This window comes from Trachypithecus francoisi, unplaced genomic scaffold, assembly GCF_009764315.1.
Source record: "Trachypithecus francoisi isolate TF-2019V2 unplaced genomic scaffold, Tfra_2.0 Lachesis_group5, whole genome shotgun sequence".
NCBI lineage: Eukaryota > Metazoa > Chordata > Mammalia > Primates > Cercopithecidae > Trachypithecus > Trachypithecus francoisi.
The window spans coordinates 132,509,145-132,526,203 of NW_022681470.1; the positions used below are offsets into that span (position 1 = coordinate 132,509,145).

Genomic DNA, 17,059 nt, shown 5'->3' on the forward strand with positions numbered 1-17,059 from the left:
TAGCCGGGTGTGGTGGTGGGCACCTGTAATCCCAGCTACTAGAGAGTCTGAGGCACAAGAATCGCTTGAATCCAGGAGGCAGGGGTTGCAGTGAGCCAAGATCGCCCCAATGCACTCCAGCCTGGGCAACAGAGGAAGACTCCATCTCAAAAAATAATAATAAAAAAACTATATTTGCAAAGATCCTTTTTCAAAATAACATCACATTGACAGGTGTCAGGGGTCAGGAGTTGAATGTGTTTTGGGGGTTGGCTACCATTCAACCCAGTACAGATGACATTTTATCTAATAGTAAACCTAAGTGCTTGTATTTGTGCAGAGACGGGTCAGAGTGCGTTAGTCAGAAGTGGATGTTCTGTCATCTCTGGGTTCCACATTCCTCTGTAAATCCTTCCTGCAGAGTAAGACTTTCTGGAACAAGCATCCATCTCCTCTAGGGACAGCAGAATAGCTTCTGTTTGATGGCCTTGGAGCAGAGACGGGTATTCACTCTCCCCCTGCCACCACCTGGTTTGTGACAGGTAGTCAGGTAGCTACTTCGCGCCTATAGCTTAGGCCCCTCACAGTTGCTGGGTGGGGGTGGAGGCTGCAGTCAGGAGCTCCACCGGCCCACGGTCACTAACTCGGAGGCACTTCCTTCCCAAACCAGGCCCTGCGAAGCCTGTGTTTCCTCCATCTGCGACACGGAGGTCAGAGTGGGCCTGACCGCAGGGTCGCTGGGGATTCCATGGAAGCTGTCCCCACCCGCAGGACCAGGAGGTACATGCCAAGTCTCCCATCACAGAAAGAAGAGAGGCCACAGCCAAGTTTAGTCATGGTTTATTTCTGATGCAGCTGAATCTAGGGAAGGGCGGGCTGGGCTGAGTGGGGGAACGTGTCGGCGATGAGGCTAGAACTCCACCTTGCAGGCCGGGAAGGCGTCATCCTGCATGGACACCATGCTGTTGCTGCCCAACACCGTGATACCCAGCGCCTGGTGCCGGGCGTGCGTCTCTGCGTACCACGTATGCATGGCCACCGAGTCGAAGGTGGGGATCAGGGTCACCTGCAGGTGGGGGGGTGTGGAGAGGGTGGACCACCAGTAAGGGGGGTGCCCCTTGTCCTTCTGGCCTGAGTTCCAAGTCGCCTTCCTTTCCTGGCATTTGAGACCCCTCCAGGCTTCTCCCTGATCTTCTGTGCTCCACCTTGAGGTCTGCAATAGGTGGTCAGCCTGTCTATGAGGTCTCTGCTCCTCCCAACCAGCACCCAAAGAGCCTTCTCAGCACACAGGAGATAGAGCTCCTCCTCTGCAAGGCCTTCCTTGGCCTAAGACCCCCTCTACTCACTTGGATCTCCCCCTGCTCCTTGAACCCACCAACCTCTTTCCTACCTCTGGGCCTTTGCCTGGGTCATGCACCCTACAGGGACGCTCCTTTGAAACCAGCCTAGCAGCTGTAAGAGGGCAGGGGCCGTGGTGTGAGGAGGTCCTCCCTCTGCCCACACGCGCCTCGCCCTGCAGGGCTTGGTTTCAGTCTCTCAGCTTCATGCAGCCATGGGGGAGGGTTCTCAGCTGCACAGACACCACCCAGCCCACCTATTCCATTAGACTAATTCTCACAGCGGAACAATGGTTAAGTGACAAGGTGTCTGGGGAAGGGACAGAACCACGAGGCTTCACAAGGCCCTGCGTCCTCCCCCAGGCTTTCAGCACAGCCGATGACGGTGACACGACAGAATCAGAGTCCAAAGAGACCCCTAAGGGCTGAGATGTGTGAGACGCCCGTATTTGCCCCCATTCACCTGTGGCCTGGGGGACACAGCTCAGTCTCTGAGGGTCGAGGGTGGTCTTCCCCACCTGTGCTAACTACACTGACCACCAGAGCCCTGGGGTGACACGCACCTGCAGGTCTCGGTCCCAATGCTGCTTGCTGGCCAGCAGTGCGTCCAGGACGGCTCGCATGCCCTCCTCCTTGCGCTGGTCCTGGCCACTGATGACGTAGCAGAGCGCGCGTACACGCTGGAAGAACTCCTCATCCACCAGGTGGGCGCTGCTCCCACTGGGCAGGTAGGCCAGGTCCAGGTAGACCGGGGACTTGGGTGGGGTGGCCGACGCCCCGGGCCGGCTGCTGGCTGACCCTGCGGGCAGGGATGGGGAGGAAGGGATGAGCTCCTGGGGTTGGGGAGGGGCCAAGGCTCCGAGTTTGACCTGCACCACTCAGAGCAGCTCCCTCTTCAGCAGGAGGCCCGATCTCCGAGTTTTCTGGGGAGCCCTGTTGCACTCATGACTCCAGTGAATCTTATTTTAAGAAATGCGGTCTCGCTATGCTGCCCAGGCTCATCTCAAACTCCTGGGCTCAAGTGATCCTCCTGCCTCAGCCTTCCAAGTAACTGGGACTACAGATGCATGTCACCACGTCTTGACTCCAGTGACTCTTCACTCACTCTACAAACACCACTGGCCACCCCTCTGTGCCAAGAGCCTGACTCATCTCCAGCAGTCTCTGGACATAGACATCCCCAGGGTCAGGGGGCAAGTGGGTGGCAATCAGGGAATGCTTCCTGGAAGAGGGTTTAAGAGTTTGAGTCCTGAAAGCAGCCAGTGACTGGACCACTCAGCTGCTTCTGCAGCATCTGTCTGGCTCACTTGCTCAAGGGGTATTTAACAGAACCTCCTGGGCACCAGGCCCTGAAACAGGGCTGTGACCCAGACTGACAGAATCCCCGCCCCAAGGGTGATGGGGAGCCAGGGTAGGTGGACAGAGCCTTGAGAGGCAGGTCCAAGATCAGTGCGGGTGCTGGATGGGGATGAGACAGCTCGGGGGGACTTGCCCAAACCCTGACCGTAGAGCCAAAGGGAACAAGGCCACCAGCCCTGGGCAAGTAAATGATCAACGGAATCAAAGGATACGGCTGGGTCTCGGGCACAAGAAGCCTGCCAGACCCTGCATCTTACAATCACAGCTGCTGCCCAGCTCAGCGGGGAAGAATACTACCCCGTCTGTATACCAACGAAATGGACACACTCCTAGAAACGCAAAAACTACCAAGACACAATCACAAAAAAATAGAAAATCAGCATATACCCGTAGCTAGCAAAGAGAATCAATCAGTAACTTACAACCTCCCAGCAAAGAAAAGCCCTGGGGAAGCCACCAAACATTTAGAGAACTAACATCAGCCTCTCTCAAACTTTTCCAAGGAACTAAAGAGGAAGGAACACGTCCTAACTCATTTCGTAAGACCAGAATTGTCTTGATACCAAAGCCAGGCACACATATTTAATTCTACAAGAAAATGCCAGTTCAATAGCCTTTATGAACAACAGCCTTTATGAACAATAATGTAAAAAATCGGTCCTGGTGCCATGGCTCATGCCTGTAATCCCAGCACTTTGAGAGGCTTGAGGCGGGCGGATCACTTGAGGTCAGGAGTTCCAGACCAGCCTGGCCAACATGGTGAAACCCTGTCTCTTACTAAAACTACAAAAATTAGCTGGGCGTGGTGGCAGGCGCCTGTAATCCCAGCTACTTAGGAGGCAGAGGCAGGAGAATTGCTTGAACCCGGGAGGTGGAGGTTGCAGTGAGCTGAGATTGCGCCACTGCACCCAGCCTGGGTGACAGAGCGAGACTCCATCTCAAAAAATAATAATAAATGAATTCAGCAAAGAAGCAAGATACAAAGTCCACAGACAAAATGCAGTTGAATTTCTTTCTTTCTTTTTTTTTTTTTTGTGAGACGGAGTCTCACTCTGTCACCCAGGCTTGAGTGCAGTGGTGTGATCTCAGCTCACTGCAAGCTCCGCCGCCTGGGTTCACACCATTCTCCTGCCTCAGCCTCCCAAGTAGCTGGGACTACAGGCGCCCGCCACCACGTCCAGCTAATTTTTTGTATTTTTAGTAGAGGTGGAGTTTCACTGTGTTAGCCAGGATGGTCTCAATCTCCTGACCTCGTGATCTGCCTGCCTCGGCCTCCCAAAGTGCTGGGATTACTGGCATGAACCACCGTGCCCGGCCATGCAGTTGAATTTCTATACGTGAACAACGAACAATGTGAAAATGAAATTAAACAATCATGAAACAGAAGAATCAAGATAGAAAACTCACACTTCCTGATTTCAAAACTTACTACAAAGTTACAGTAGTCAAAACAGTGTGATACTGACATAAAGACAGACATATAGACCAATGGAATAGAATAGAGAGGCCTGGAAATAAGTCATCACATGTGTGGTCAAATGATCTTCAACAAGGGTTCCAAACATTCCAAACATTCAATGGGGAAAGGACAGTCTTTTCAACAAATGGTGCTGGGAAAGCCGGGCCTCCACATACAAGAGAATGAGGCTGGATCTTTTCACCATATACAAAAATTACCTCCAAATGGACCTCAATGTGAAAAGGAAAACCGTAAAACTCCTGGAAGAAAACATGGGGTAGAAGCTTCTCAATGTTGGATTTGACCAGGCACGGTGGCTTAGGCCTATACTCCTATTACTTTGGGAGGCCGAGGCAGGCAGATCACTTGAGTTCAGGAGTTTGAAACCAGCCTGGCCAACATGGTGAAACCCTATCTCTACTAAAAATACAAAACAATTAGCCAGGTGTGGTGGTGGGTGCCTGTAATCCCAGCTACTCAGGAAGCCTGAGGCAGGAGAATCGCTTGAACCCAGGAGGCGGAGGTTGCAGTAAGCCGAGATGGCACCCCCACACTCCAGCCTGGGCAACAGAGGGAGACTCATCTAAAAAAAAAAAAAAAAAAAACAGAAAAGAAAAATAAATGGGATGTGGTAATCATTTATTGGGTCTGACATCAAAAGTGCAGGCAGCAAAAGAAAAAAATAAGACAAAATGAACTTCGTGAGAATTTAAAACTTTTGTGCATCAAAGGGCACTAGCAAAATAAAAAGACAACTCACAGAATGGGAGGAAATATTTGCAAACCATATATCTGCTACAGGATTAATGTCCAGAATGATTTAAAAAACTCCTAAAACTCAGCAATGGAAAACAACTCAATTTAAAAATGGGCAAAGGGGGCTAGGCGTGGTGGCTCATGCCTGTAATCCCAACACTCTGGGAAGCCAAGGCAAGAGGATCGCTTGAGGCTGGGAGTCCAAGATCAGTCTGGGCAATTTTTAATGTTTTGTAAGGACAGAGTCTCACTCCGTCCTTACAAAACATTACAAAATTAGCCAGGCACCACAGCATGCACCTGTGTAGTCCCAGCTACTTGAGAGGCTGAGCTGGGAGGATCACTTGAGTCCAGGAAGTTGAGGCTATAATGAGCTGTGTTTGCACTACACTGCAGCATGGGTGACAGACCGAGACCCTGTCTCTAAAAAGCAAAATAAAATTTAAAAATGAGCAAAGGAATTGAATAGACATTTCTCCAAAGAAAACAGACAAATAGCCAATAGGCATATGAAAAGATGCTCAACATCACTAGTCATTAGGGACACGGAAATCAAAACCACAATGAGATCCCACCTCACACCCATTAGACTGACTAGTGTCAAGCAGCTGCTATGGAAAAGTCTGGCAGTTCATCCAAAATTAAACATTGAGGTGGGCGTGGTGGCTTATGCCTATAATCCCAAAACTTTGGGAGGCTGAGGCCAAAAGATCACTTGAGCTCAGGAGTTCAAGACCAGCCAAGACAACATAGTGAGACCCCAGTGCTACGGAAAAATATAAAAATTAGCTGGGCGTAGGCTGGGCGCAGTGGCTCACGCCTGTAATCCCAGTACTTTGGGAGGCCGAGGCGGAAAGATCATGAGGTCAGGAGTTTGAGATCAGCCTGGCCAGCATGGTGTAACCTCGTCTCTACTAAAAATGGTGGCACATGCCTGTAATCCCAGCTACTTGGGAGGCTGAGGGAGGAGAATCGCTTGACCCCGGGAGGTGGAGGTTGCAGTGAGCTGAGATTGCACCACTGCCTGGCAACAGAGTGAGACTTCGTCTCAAAAAAAAAAAAAAAAAAAAAATTAGCTGGGCGTTATTGTGTGTGTCTGTCGTCCCCGCTGTTCAGGAGGTTGAGGTGGGAGGGGTGCTTGAACCGGGTAGGTGGAGGCTGCAGTGAGCCATGTTTGTGCCACTGCACTCCAGCCTGGATCACAGAGTGAGACTCTCAGAAAAAGAAAAAGGAAAAAACAGCACAGCAGGCCAGAGACCCTCTCCTCCGCAAGGCCTGCTTAAAATGTGAGCCTTTGGCTGGTGTCTGGGAACTTGGATCTTAGGAAGAGGGTTCCCACCATTCCCTGTCTGAGAGGGGCTCCCTGTGCCTGGACTGGACCACACACCTGATTTCTCCTTTTCGGGGAGTCTAGAGTGTGTGTGCCAGGCAAAGGATGCCTATGTAATGGCCCAATAGCAACCTGGGCATGCTGTCTCCAATGAGCTTCCATGAGGCACACGTTGTTACAACTTGCTACTGGAGACATGCAGCCTGTGGTATGCAGCCCTACTGGGAGAGGATTCTGGAAACTTCTTCCTTTGGACTTCACCCTATGTGCCTTTTCTCTTTACTGATTTTGCTCTGCTATGAGTGCAACCATAGGCCGCGTCCTCCTAACCGATTAGTTACATAAAATACGCTATTTAAATTTTCAAATGGGCCGCGTACGGCGGCTCATGCCTGCAATCCCACCACTTTGCGAGGCCGAGGCGGGCGGATCATGAGGTCAGGAGATCAAGCCCATCCTGGCTAACACGGTGAAACCCCATCTGTAGTAAAAATACAAAAAACTAGCCGGGCGTGGTGGCAGGTGACTGTAAACTTAGCTACTCGGGAGGCTGAGGCAGGAGAATGGTGTGAACCCGGGAGGCGGAGCTTGCAGTGAGCCGAGATCATGCCATTGCACTCCAGCCTGGGCGACAGAGCGAGACTCCATCTCAAAAAAAACAAATTTTTTTTTCAAATGTTTCATTTTACTTATTGTTAGTGTGGCTTCTAGAAACCCACAACTGGCATACATGCTCACCTGTCCAGGCACCTCAGAATGGCAAGTGCTTCAACACTGAGGTCAGTTTCCATTTCACAGGAGAAACTGAGCCCCAGAGAGGGTGGGCATGGCTGAGGTCACACAATTACGAACAAGAGGACTTGGCTGGGCGCGGTGGCTCACGCCTGTAATCCCAGCACTTTGGGAGGCCAAGGTGGACAGATCACCTGAGGCCCGGAGTTTGAGACCAGCCTGGCCAACATGGTGAAACCAAGACTCTACTAAAAATACAAAAATTAGCCAGGCGTGGTGGCTCGCAGCTGTAATCCCACCTACTCGGGAGGCTGAGGCAGGAGAATCATTTGAACCCAGGAGGCAGAGGTTGCAGTGAGCCAAGATCATGCCATTGCGCTCCAGCCTGGGCAACAAGAGCGAAACTCTGTCTCAAAAAAAAAAAAAAAAACAGGAAGACTGGCAGGGCACCATGGCTCATGCCAGTAATCCCACACTTTGGGAGGCTGAGGTGGGCACACAGCTTGAGGCCAGGAGTTTGAAATCAGCCTGGGCTGCATAGTAAGACCCTATCTCTACCAAAAATTTTAAAATTAGGGACGCGTGGTGGCCGTGCCAGTAGTCTCAGCTACTGGAGAGGCTGAAGTGGGAGGGTGGCTTGAGCCCCAGAGTTCGAGGCTCCAATAAGCTGTGATTTCGCCACTGCACTCCAGCCCAGGAGACAGAGTGAGACCATCTTTTTTAAAAAAATGGAAAAAGTAAAGACAGGAGGATGAGCTATGCTCTCTCCAGCCTAAGCAGCTGCCAACCCAGCCAGGGCCCCAGTTCCAGCACTCACCCGTCGGGCCTCGAGTGGCAGTCTTGGGGGTTGAGGACTTTCTGGACAGGGGTGCCCGGCCTCCCTTCTCACTGGGCTCACTCCGGGCACTGAGTGGTCGGCTGGCACGGTCCCCACCAGCAAGTCCCTTGGTTTTGGCAGCAGCCAGTGGAGTGGCTTTGGGGGCGGCAGCGCGTGAGTTGGGGCGAGCCAGGGGCTTCCGGGTGCGGCTGTTCTCTGTCTGCCGCGCTGTCTTGGGGGGCAGCATCTCGGGGTCCACCATGCAGATGCTGGATGGGTCAGGCAGTGGCGGGGGAACCTTGAGGGGGTCAGGCAAAGGGTCGTGGCGAGGGACTCCGAAGCCCTCTGTGTCGTCGTCTGAGTCTGCGGCACCGGGGGCCAGGGGCACGGGGTCCGAGTCAGACAGGGTGGGCAGGGACTCGCTGACCGATGTAGGGGGCGTCTCCTCGGCCCCCAGCCCACCTGCCCGCTCCTGTGACCGGGCACTGCTGTCATTCGAGCTGCCGGGGGACGCAGGCGCCGGTACCATGGGCACCGCCTTGCGATGTTCAAACTCACAGGGTGACACCAGGCACAGGTCCACATCGTGTGGGGAGGCCGAGCGCCGTGCCCGGGGGCCACGCAGTGGGAGGCTCAGCCCAGCCTCACTGGTGGGAGCGGATGGCGGCAGTACCTGCTCAAAGGACACGGACAGGGACTCGTCCACCTCGGTAGAGTGCGGGGAGCCCACCTCTGCGGGCAGTGACGGCGTGGTCACCGTGGGTGTGGTCACTGTGGGTGAGGCATCGGGCCCAGCCTCCCCGCCCCGCAGTGGGCTCAGTGACAGCCGCCCGCTACCCTCCGCGGGGCTCCGGCGGGACTCAGGGGAGGGCGTGCGTGGCCTTGGGAAAGAGTTGGCGGCCAAAGGCAGCTCCAGCGCCTTCTCCTCCCCGGCTGGGATTGGCCCCAGCTCCAGGCTGGGCGTGGCCACCAGCTGGGAGGCCGCGGAGCCGCAGGCCGCAATGGGGGAGCTGGCTTCTCCACATCGGAGGCTGGGCGGGCTGCGGGGTCCATTTGCCACCTGCGAGAAGCCAGACTGGGATGTGCTGGGCGCTGTGTTGGGTGCTTTGCGGGTCTTGGGTGCCGCCGGGGCACCTGTCTTCTTGAGGTTGGGCACAGAAGAGGCCGCTCGGCGCACCTCCCGCGGCTGGGTCCGGGAAACACTCGGTTTAGAGTCTTTCTTCAACTCTCGGGGGGTCCTGGCTTCTTTCTCAGCCTTGCGCGGTGCCTCAGCCCGTGCTGGCTCCTTGCGGGTCACCCCAGGGCGCTCCTGGCCAGGTCTGGGGTGGGTGGCCAACAGGCCCTCTCTCTTCGAGCTGTCCCGGGAGCCCACGCTCTCTTTGCTCTCAGCTCGCCGTGGCCCCTCCAGGTCCTGGGGCGTCACCACGGGCTCTCGCAGGAACCTCAAGTGCTGCAGGCGGACCAGGCCGTCCAGGAGGGAGGCGGGCGGGGTGCAGCCGGGGAACAGCACACGCACCACCTTCTCGCCAGGGCCCGCAGGGTGCCACACCAGCAGGGCGCACACAGACGCCAGCGTGCGCTCGGCGCCGGCGGAGGGCGGGTGCAGCACGTACATGTCCAGCCGGCCCACGCCCATCTTCTCAAAGAGCACGGTGGGCTTGGCTGGCACGGGGCCGCGGCTGAGTGGCAGGGGCGTAATGCCCAGCTGCGCCAGGAGGCTCAATGCCAGCTCCGCCTCATCTTCGCCGCGCGCCAGCCGCGACGCGGCCTCGCAGGCGTTGAAGAACACAACCCCCAGGTTGGGGGAAATGAGCCTGCGCAGCCTGTCGTCCCAGGAGCCCCCACCAGCAGCCACCTCGGAGCGCTCTGCCAGTTTGCGCCGCAGCAGGCTGTTGAGGCCCGGGAGGCTATCGGCGCCAGGGTGGGTCACCAGCACGGCATCCACGCGGTCCAGGTGCCGCACCAGCTTCCAGAAACTGGACTTGGGGTTTGAGCCACCGTTGACCAGCACGGTGAAGCCATTGACGGCGAAGAAGGCGGCATCCCCGAGCCCTCCGGGGAAGATGTAGCAGCAAGGCCGGCCCAGCCTGAGGAAGCCCCCGGAGGTCGGGGGCTCCAGCAGCTCGAAGGGGGACGGCGGCTCCAGAGACTCAGCCACGTACTCCAAGAACTCGCACAGGCCCTCGGAGTTGGGCAGCTGTGCCGGGGGATTCAGCCGCAGCTGGAGCCGGAGCGCCCCCTGTAGGCCGGACACAGCAGGTGCCAGCTGGGCCCAATCACCAAAGGTGGGGCAGGTGATGGTGAGTATGGGTGGCTGCGCAGGTGGGGGCGTGGTGGCCAGGATGTCCCGGATCTGTATGGAGGGGGAGTGGGAAGGGACCACCTAAAGCTAGTGGTAAGGAAGCACCTAGAGGGGGAATGGTAAGGAACCACCTAGGCAACACCCAGCCCGGTGGGAAAACTGGGTGAGGATACCCTCAGCCTTCCCCCACCCCGACGCCTGTTCCTCAGGACCCTCCCGCCAAAACCCAACCCTCTCCAGCGCCAGGAGGCTCTCTGGTCTGGCCTCACCTCCCGCCTCTCCCTCCCCTTCAAATGCCTCCCTGCCCCAGGGCCTTTACACTCACCGCTCTCTCCTCCCAGGGCACAGCTTCCTCCAAGGAGACCCTCCACGGCCCACCTCTGTCTACTGAACCTTTTCTCACCACTTTTAAGTGCCCCACTCCAATGTGAAAATGTGGTTTGCCAGAGACTTTTGCCCATGTGTCCTGCCCAGACTGCGGGCACCAGAAAGGACCCATTTGGTTCCATCCCACATCAGGACTTTGGGACATCAGATGCTCTACAGACCCAGCTCACACCACACCCTTTCCAGGCAATGGGACTGACCCTGGACAGCCAGGAGGCACATGTCACCACTGCCATCCTACAGAGGAGGGGGAGACCAGGTCATGGAAAACAGCAGGTCGCTGGGGCCACAGAGCCCGATGCAGACAAGCCAGGATTCAGAGCTGGGAAAGTGGGGGATGGCAAAGGGGTGGCTTACCTCTCTGTCCTTCAGGACCTGGAGGAAGTGGTGAGGCGAAAAGCCCCCTGTCTGTAGCAGCAGCTCCCCTGTCTCCTCCAGGCAGGGCCCAGCCAACACCAGTAGTTTGTGAGAGGCAGGGTCCAACAGAAGGTTCCGGAGCTGAGGGAGGGGTGAGCACTAAAGGCCCCGTTCTATGCAGTGACGTATCCAGCAGTCCTCTTTGGGGTGGCCTCGAGTTGATACATAACCACCCCTCTCCAGCACCACCCCACAGCCAGCCCAGCGCTCAACTAGCTATGAGGGCAGTCTCCAGGTCTCCTGCTGGGCCCTGGAGCAACCCTAGCAAACTCCTATTCATCTTACAAAGCCCAACTCTGATGTCCCTTTCTGCTGAAGGCACTACTGCCCTTTCTGGGCTCTCTCTAGTCCACCTCTCCCTCCAGCCCAGCCCTGATGCCACAGGGCTGGGGGTGTCTGTGTCTCGCTCTTTCTCCTAAAGACTGAGAGCTCCTCAAGGGAATAAAAGGGAAAAGTTTTGATCCAAGGAATCAACCTGTAAGAAAGTCTGTAGTGGGATGCCCCAGGGCTCCGTCTGGTTCATCTTCCTGATGTATAATTGGTGGAGTACAGACGGCCACAAGTCGGTTAGTATTAGTGAGTCAATTCAGACAACTCCTGGGGCCTAGCCGGAGGGAACCCACGGGACGCAAACCTCAGTCTGCTCTGGCCTTCCCAGCTCCAGACCCACGCTGTCCTGGGCCCTAGGCTGGGAGTGCTTACTCCCTCCCTCCCAAACCCAGGCTTTTCTGCTCCCACCCCAGAGGAGGGAAGAAGCAGAGGCTAGAGCCACGGGGAAGGCTTCGTGGGCGAGGAAATGTGGTGCCGGGTGTCTTGAGAGGATCTGGGGCAGCATGAAGACAAGGACACGAGACAGGAAGACAGAGACGGCATGGGTCCCAGCAGCCCACCCCCCCAGGATGTCAGCCATTCCCTACCTCATCACATAGGGACTTGTCTGATGGGTTCAGGAGGACCAGGGTCTCCAGGCTGTCTCCACGGTGGTGCAGGCTCCGCTGGCCTGTGGGAGAATCAGGCCATCCTGGAGTCAAATCCTGCCTCCCCGTGTGACCCTCAGGGAACACGAACCCCTCTGGGAACCCACCCAGGGAACATATGGAGATTAACAGGCGCACGACAGAGAACCAGGCAAGAAAGAGAAACTCAACCACCCCGGCTGGCCTAAGAGAGGCAGTAACCAGAGGGCCCCATGGTGCGTAGGGCCTGGTTTGCAGCTGTCACCCCTGTGGGTGATGCCACCGTTACACTCCTTTTTTTTTTTTTTTGAGACGGAGTCTCGCTCTGTGCAGTGGAAGCTGGAGTGCAGTGGTACAATCTCAGCTCACTGCAAGCTCCGCTCCTCCTCCCAGGTTCATGCCATTCTCCTGCCTCAGCCTCCCGAGTAGCTGGGACTACAGGTGCCCGCCACCACATCCAGCTAATTTTTTGTATTTTCAGTAGAGATGGGGTTTCACCATGTTAGCCAGGATGGTCTCGATCTCCTAACTCCGTGATCCGCCCTCCTCAGCCTCCCAAAGTCCCAAAGTGCTGGGATTATAGGCGTAAGCCACTGCGCCCAGCCCTTCTTTTTTGTTGTTGTTTTTTTTTTGGAGGCAGAGTTTTGCTCTTGTTGCCCAGGCCGGAGTGCAATGGCGCAACCTCAGCTCACTGAAACCTCCGCCTCCTGGGTTCAAGCAATTCTCCTGCCTCAGCCTCCCAAGTAGCTGGGATTACAGGCACACGCCACCACGCCCCACTCATTTTTTGAATTCTTAGTAGAGACGGGGTTTTACCATGTGGGTCAGGCTGGTCTCAAACTCCTGACCTCAGGTGATCCGCCTGCCTCATCCTCCCACAGTGCTGGGATTACAAGATTGAGCCACTGCACCTGCCCAGCCACATTTATTTTTTAGACAGAGCCAGAGCTCGAGGAGGGCCAATGAGGGCAAACTTGGACCAGGGTATATCCGGAGCAAAGGCCCTGAGGCAGGACTCAGCTAAGGGTGGGGCAGCATAAGGGCCTGGGCTGAAGTGGGGCTGTTTCTGGGATCCTGACCCTGCTCTGTCCCCCAGGGCCTATATGTGTTTTAAACATCTGTACTGTGAGAGAAGGCTGGCAAGGAACCAGAGCCAGGGGAGGGCCAGTGAGGGCCAACTCGGACCAGCGTACAGCACGAGCCAAGGCCCTGAGGCAAGACTGAAATGTAAACAAGGCTGAGTCTGGAGAGGCAAAGACCCTCTGGTGTTGCCAGCCCTTATCACATTTAGCTTGCTTTCTTTCCTTCTTTTCCTTTTTTCTCTCTCTTTCTCTCTCTCTCACCCCTATCACATTGAGCTTTCTCTTTCTTTCCTTTCTCTTTCTCTCCCTCCCTCTCTCTCCCCATCCCTCCCTCTCTCTCTCATTTTTTTTTTAGATGGAGTCTCCCTCTATTGCCCAGGCTGAAGTGTAGCGGCACGACCTCGGCTCACTGCAATCTCCGCCTCCTGAGTTCAAGCAATTCTCCAGCCTCAGCCTCCCAAGTAGCTGGGGTTATAGGTGCTTGCCACCACACCTGGCTAATTTTTGTATTTTTAGTAGAGACGGAGTTTCACCATACTGGTCAGGCTGGTCTCAAACTCCTGACCTCAGGTGATACACCCACCCCAGCCTTCCAAAGTTCTGGGATTACAGGCATGAGCCATCATGCCAGGTCTAACTTTATTTTTTGAGACAGGGTCTCACTCTGTTGCCCAGACTGAAGTGCAGTGGCACAAATCTTAGCTCACAGGAGCCTCTGCCTCCTGGGTTCAAGCAATCCTCCCTCCTCGGGCTCCTGAGTAGCTGGGACTACAGGCGTGTACCACCAGGCCCAGCTGGTTTTTGTATTTTCAGTAGAGACAGGGTTTCACCATGTTGCCCTGGCTGGTTTTAAACTCCTGACCTCAAACAGTCCTCCCACCTTGACCTCCCAAAGTGTTGGGATTACAGGCGAGAGCCACCCCACCCAGCCTTAGCACGCTTTTTGCCACACACGGATATTGCCCCATTCAGGTGGGGAAATCAAGGCATAGAGAGGGGAAGCAGCCACAAAGGTCGCACACAGCAGACAGGATTTCCAGCTCCACTTTCTGCCCCATGAAGTGTTAGGAAGCCACAGGGACCCACTGGGACAATGAGACGACGGACACTTCCTTCCTCTCCAGCAGCCGCTGGGAGGTGACTCAAGAGACCATCAAGAGCAGGGGGCAGCTGCAGGCAACACCCAAGCCCTGCCTGCCCGCCTGCTGCCCTGCTCACCCTGGGTCACCCCAGAAGGGAGCCTCCTGCTGAGTTGGGCTCTCCTTGATCTCACTCCTTTTCAGTTCCCTACCTACTGTATACCCAGCCCTGTGGCTGTGAACCAAGTTCAGTCCCTGCCTGCAAGGGGCCCACACTCCATCTTCCAGGGCCTCCTCAGTGCCCCCTCCACCTTCTAGATGTGTTTTTTTTTGGGGGGGGGATAGAGTCCCTCCCACTCTGTCACTCAGGCCAGAGTGCAGTGGCACAATCTCAGCCCACTGTAACCTCTGCCTCCTGGGTTCAAGTGATCCTCCCACCTCAGCCTCCCAAGTAGCTGGGATTACAGGCGCCTGCCACCACACCCAGTTAATTTTTGTATTTTTACTAGAGACAGGATTCCTCCATGTTGGCCAGGTTAGTCTTGAACGAACCTCAAGTGATCTACCCGCCGTGGCCTCCCAAAGTGCTGGGATCAGAAGCGTGAGCCACCGTGCCCAGTCCATTCTAGATGTTCTGTCCACTGCTGGGTCTTGGCTGGGGCGCTTCCCTCCCACTGGACATACCAGTCATAGCATTTATCATTAAAAAACCCCCTCCTCAGAGACCTCCCTGCCTCTTCCCCCTTCAGTACCAGTTTCCTCATCTGTCAATCGGGGACAAAAATACCAGTTCCTGCACTGTGGGTTGCTGAGGACTGAAGGGGTTATCACTGGGTCAGGGCTTACATTTGAAAAGTCTCAGTTGTATTATTACTGTTGTTATTCACAGTTGCACCCCACCCCCCATGCCTGGCACACGGCTGGCACTTGTCCAATGAACAAGAGGTAGGCAGCAGCCAGGGGGACCCCAGCCTCACCTTTCACAATGCTGGAGAAGGTGGCAGAGTGTCGAGACACAAAGACCTTGAGCTGTTCATCGAGGTTGCAGCTGCCAGGATCGACATCCCAAGACCGGATGCCTGGTGAGAAAGAGGGATCAAGGCGGGAGTTCAGCCGGGCCTCCTAGCTCCCAGAATATTTCAATAATGAGCATCTCGTGGTGGGGAGCGCCCCAGCCTCCTCCCTTCACTCACAGCTTGGAGACTCAGAAGTACCCAACACCTTCAGGTCTCACTGCAGCTGAGCCAGGGGACCCAGAGCACACCTCATCATTTTACAGGCAAGATTCATCAGCAACAAAGCCTCCACCTCCTCCATCTCCACCTCCTCGCTGCTCCTATGCCCTGTCAGACCCATTTCCACTCACCGCCCTTGCAACAGCTGTTCCCCCTGCCTGGAAGCCCATCCCCCTGCCGCCCCCACCTGTTCCTACTGGCCGAGGGCCCTTCCCCCTCAGCACCTTCGGGTGCTAAGACTGACTGTCCTCGCAGTTCCTTGCAGCCTTCTGATGCCTCCTGACACCATGTGAGCTGGAAGCTTCTTCCATTTCCTCACTGGCTTTGGGTCCATCCCCCCACCAGACCTGTGCTGGCAGGGCTGAACCTGTCTATCATCCCGGCCATATCCCTGTGCCCACTGCCCAAAGGCCTGGCGCATAACAGGTGCTCACTAAACACTCCTCAAGCACATGAACCGAGGTGCGTGTTCCTGTCCCATTTTACACGCAATGAAACGCCCAGGTCCAGATGCTCCGAGGGATGGGGGATGAACACCCATCTCCACCCACGGGAGCATCACGCCCGCCAGTCCCACTGTGCCAGTCTCACTGTGCCAAGTGGCTGCAGGTGAACCTGGCAGGTGCACCTATGACTCACCTCCCTAGGTGCCAAATCCCCAGGGCAGGCCGCACCCGCCCACACCCCAATTAGCAGCTCCTTGTGCTGCAACAGAAAGCGGGCCCCGGGGCTCCTGGCCCAGCCTCCCCCATATCTGCTTCTCCCTCCGGGAGATCTCTAAGCTGCTAAGACCTGGAGATCCAAAGCGACCCCAAGCCCTACCCCCGGGCGGGCCAATTAGGCGGGAAGCGGAGCAGTGGTCCAACTGCACGGGTCCCCAAGCCCAGGCCCGTGTCCCCTCCCCGATCTTCACCCGGAGTTGGGGCGGGGCAGCCCTGCCCCAGCCCAGGCCCCGATGTCACTTTCTTCGCGGGCACCCACAGGAACCCGCCTTTGCTCGTGTAGTGCGCCTAACGGTGAAGGAGACCCAACCCCGGGCCCGCGACCCCCGCCCCGGAGCCCGGGCCCCGCCGCAGCCGCCCCACCCCCCCGGCTCCGGGCCCAGACGCGCGAACGCGCCCGCCTCCCGGGCTCCCGCACGCCCCCGGGCCAGCCCGACCTCGTTCGAGCTCCTCCAGGACGTAGGTGAGGAGCCCTGGGCTGCCGAACTCGCTGCCCACCACGAGGAGCAGCGAGCTCGGGGCCGCTGCAACCCCAGACCCAGTCACCGCCGCCATCTTCGGGCCGCCCCGGCGTTCTCAGCGCCCGCCCCGCAGGCCCCGCCTCTTAAAGGGGCTGCACCGGAAGGGCTGAAGACCCCGCCCGGAACCACCCCCTCCCCGCCCCTTTTTGTCGACCACCTACAGGTCTTTTGAGGTCGTGGAGAGCAGGGGATGCAGGCGCTAAAGGGGTTGGCGGACTCCTGGGTGTCCGCTTGGGAGCCGCCTCTCCCAAGTGACCATTCATTCATTCACTTTTTTTTTTTTTTATTGAACAAGCTTTGATCGCGTGCCTGGTGCACGTAGGTCACAATTCCTGCCCCCCAGGAACTCACATCACATGACAGTAGGCCGGATCAGAACCCGGCGCCTATGGATGGTCCCAGCTCTCTAGGTCAGGGCTTGAACGGAGAAAAGAGCTCTATCTTGTAGGTAGGGCTTTAAGGGATGTGTAGGAGTTTGCCTTGTGTGGGTGGTGGGGCAAGAGAACCTGAGGTAGAATTTTACAGCACGTGTAAAGTTTTAGAGGTAAGAAAGTACATGTGTGTTTGGGACACAACTGGAGCACTCTGG

At 56.3% G+C, this 17,059-nt stretch overlaps 1 protein-coding gene across 2 annotated transcripts; it reads right to left on the reverse strand.

Annotated features, from left to right (window-relative positions):
• Positions 1-801: 801 nt before the first annotated feature.
• On the reverse strand, positions 802-16,655 carry MAP1S (microtubule associated protein 1S). 2 transcript variants are annotated; one of them, XM_033200007.1, is made up of 7 exons: positions 16,387-16,655; positions 14,970-15,071; positions 11,793-11,875; positions 10,816-10,956; positions 7,770-10,122; positions 1,880-2,115; positions 802-1,045 (listed from the first exon to the last, which is right to left on the reverse strand). In XM_033200007.1, the coding sequence occupies exons 1-7, from the start codon at positions 16,502-16,504 to the stop codon at positions 890-892; spliced, it is 3,189 nt and encodes a 1,062-aa protein (XP_033055898.1). In that variant the 5' UTR covers positions 16,505-16,655; the 3' UTR covers positions 802-889. The 2 variants fall into 2 exon arrangements, 1 of the variants encoding a protein (XP_033055898.1); XR_004434372.1 differs by lacking the exon at positions 802-1,045 and adding an exon at positions 1,076-1,749 and having other exon boundaries at positions 1,790-2,115.
• Positions 16,656-17,059: the final 404 nt, after the last annotated feature.

Bases quoted from the DNA above. Each gene is read 5' to 3' on its own strand.
- MAP1S (XM_033200007.1), bottom strand. From the start codon at position 16,504: ATGGCGGCGGTGACTGGGTCTGGGGTTGCAGCGGCCCCGAGCTCGCTG. The intron at 10,123-10,815 runs GTAAGCCACCCC...CCCTCCATACAG, and splicing joins AGGTCCTGAAGGACAGAGAG to ATCCGGGACATCCTGGCCAC. The intron at 1,046-1,879 runs GTGCGTGTCACC...CCCCACCTGCAG, and splicing joins ATTGGGACCGAGACCTGCAG to GTGACCCTGATCCCCACCTT.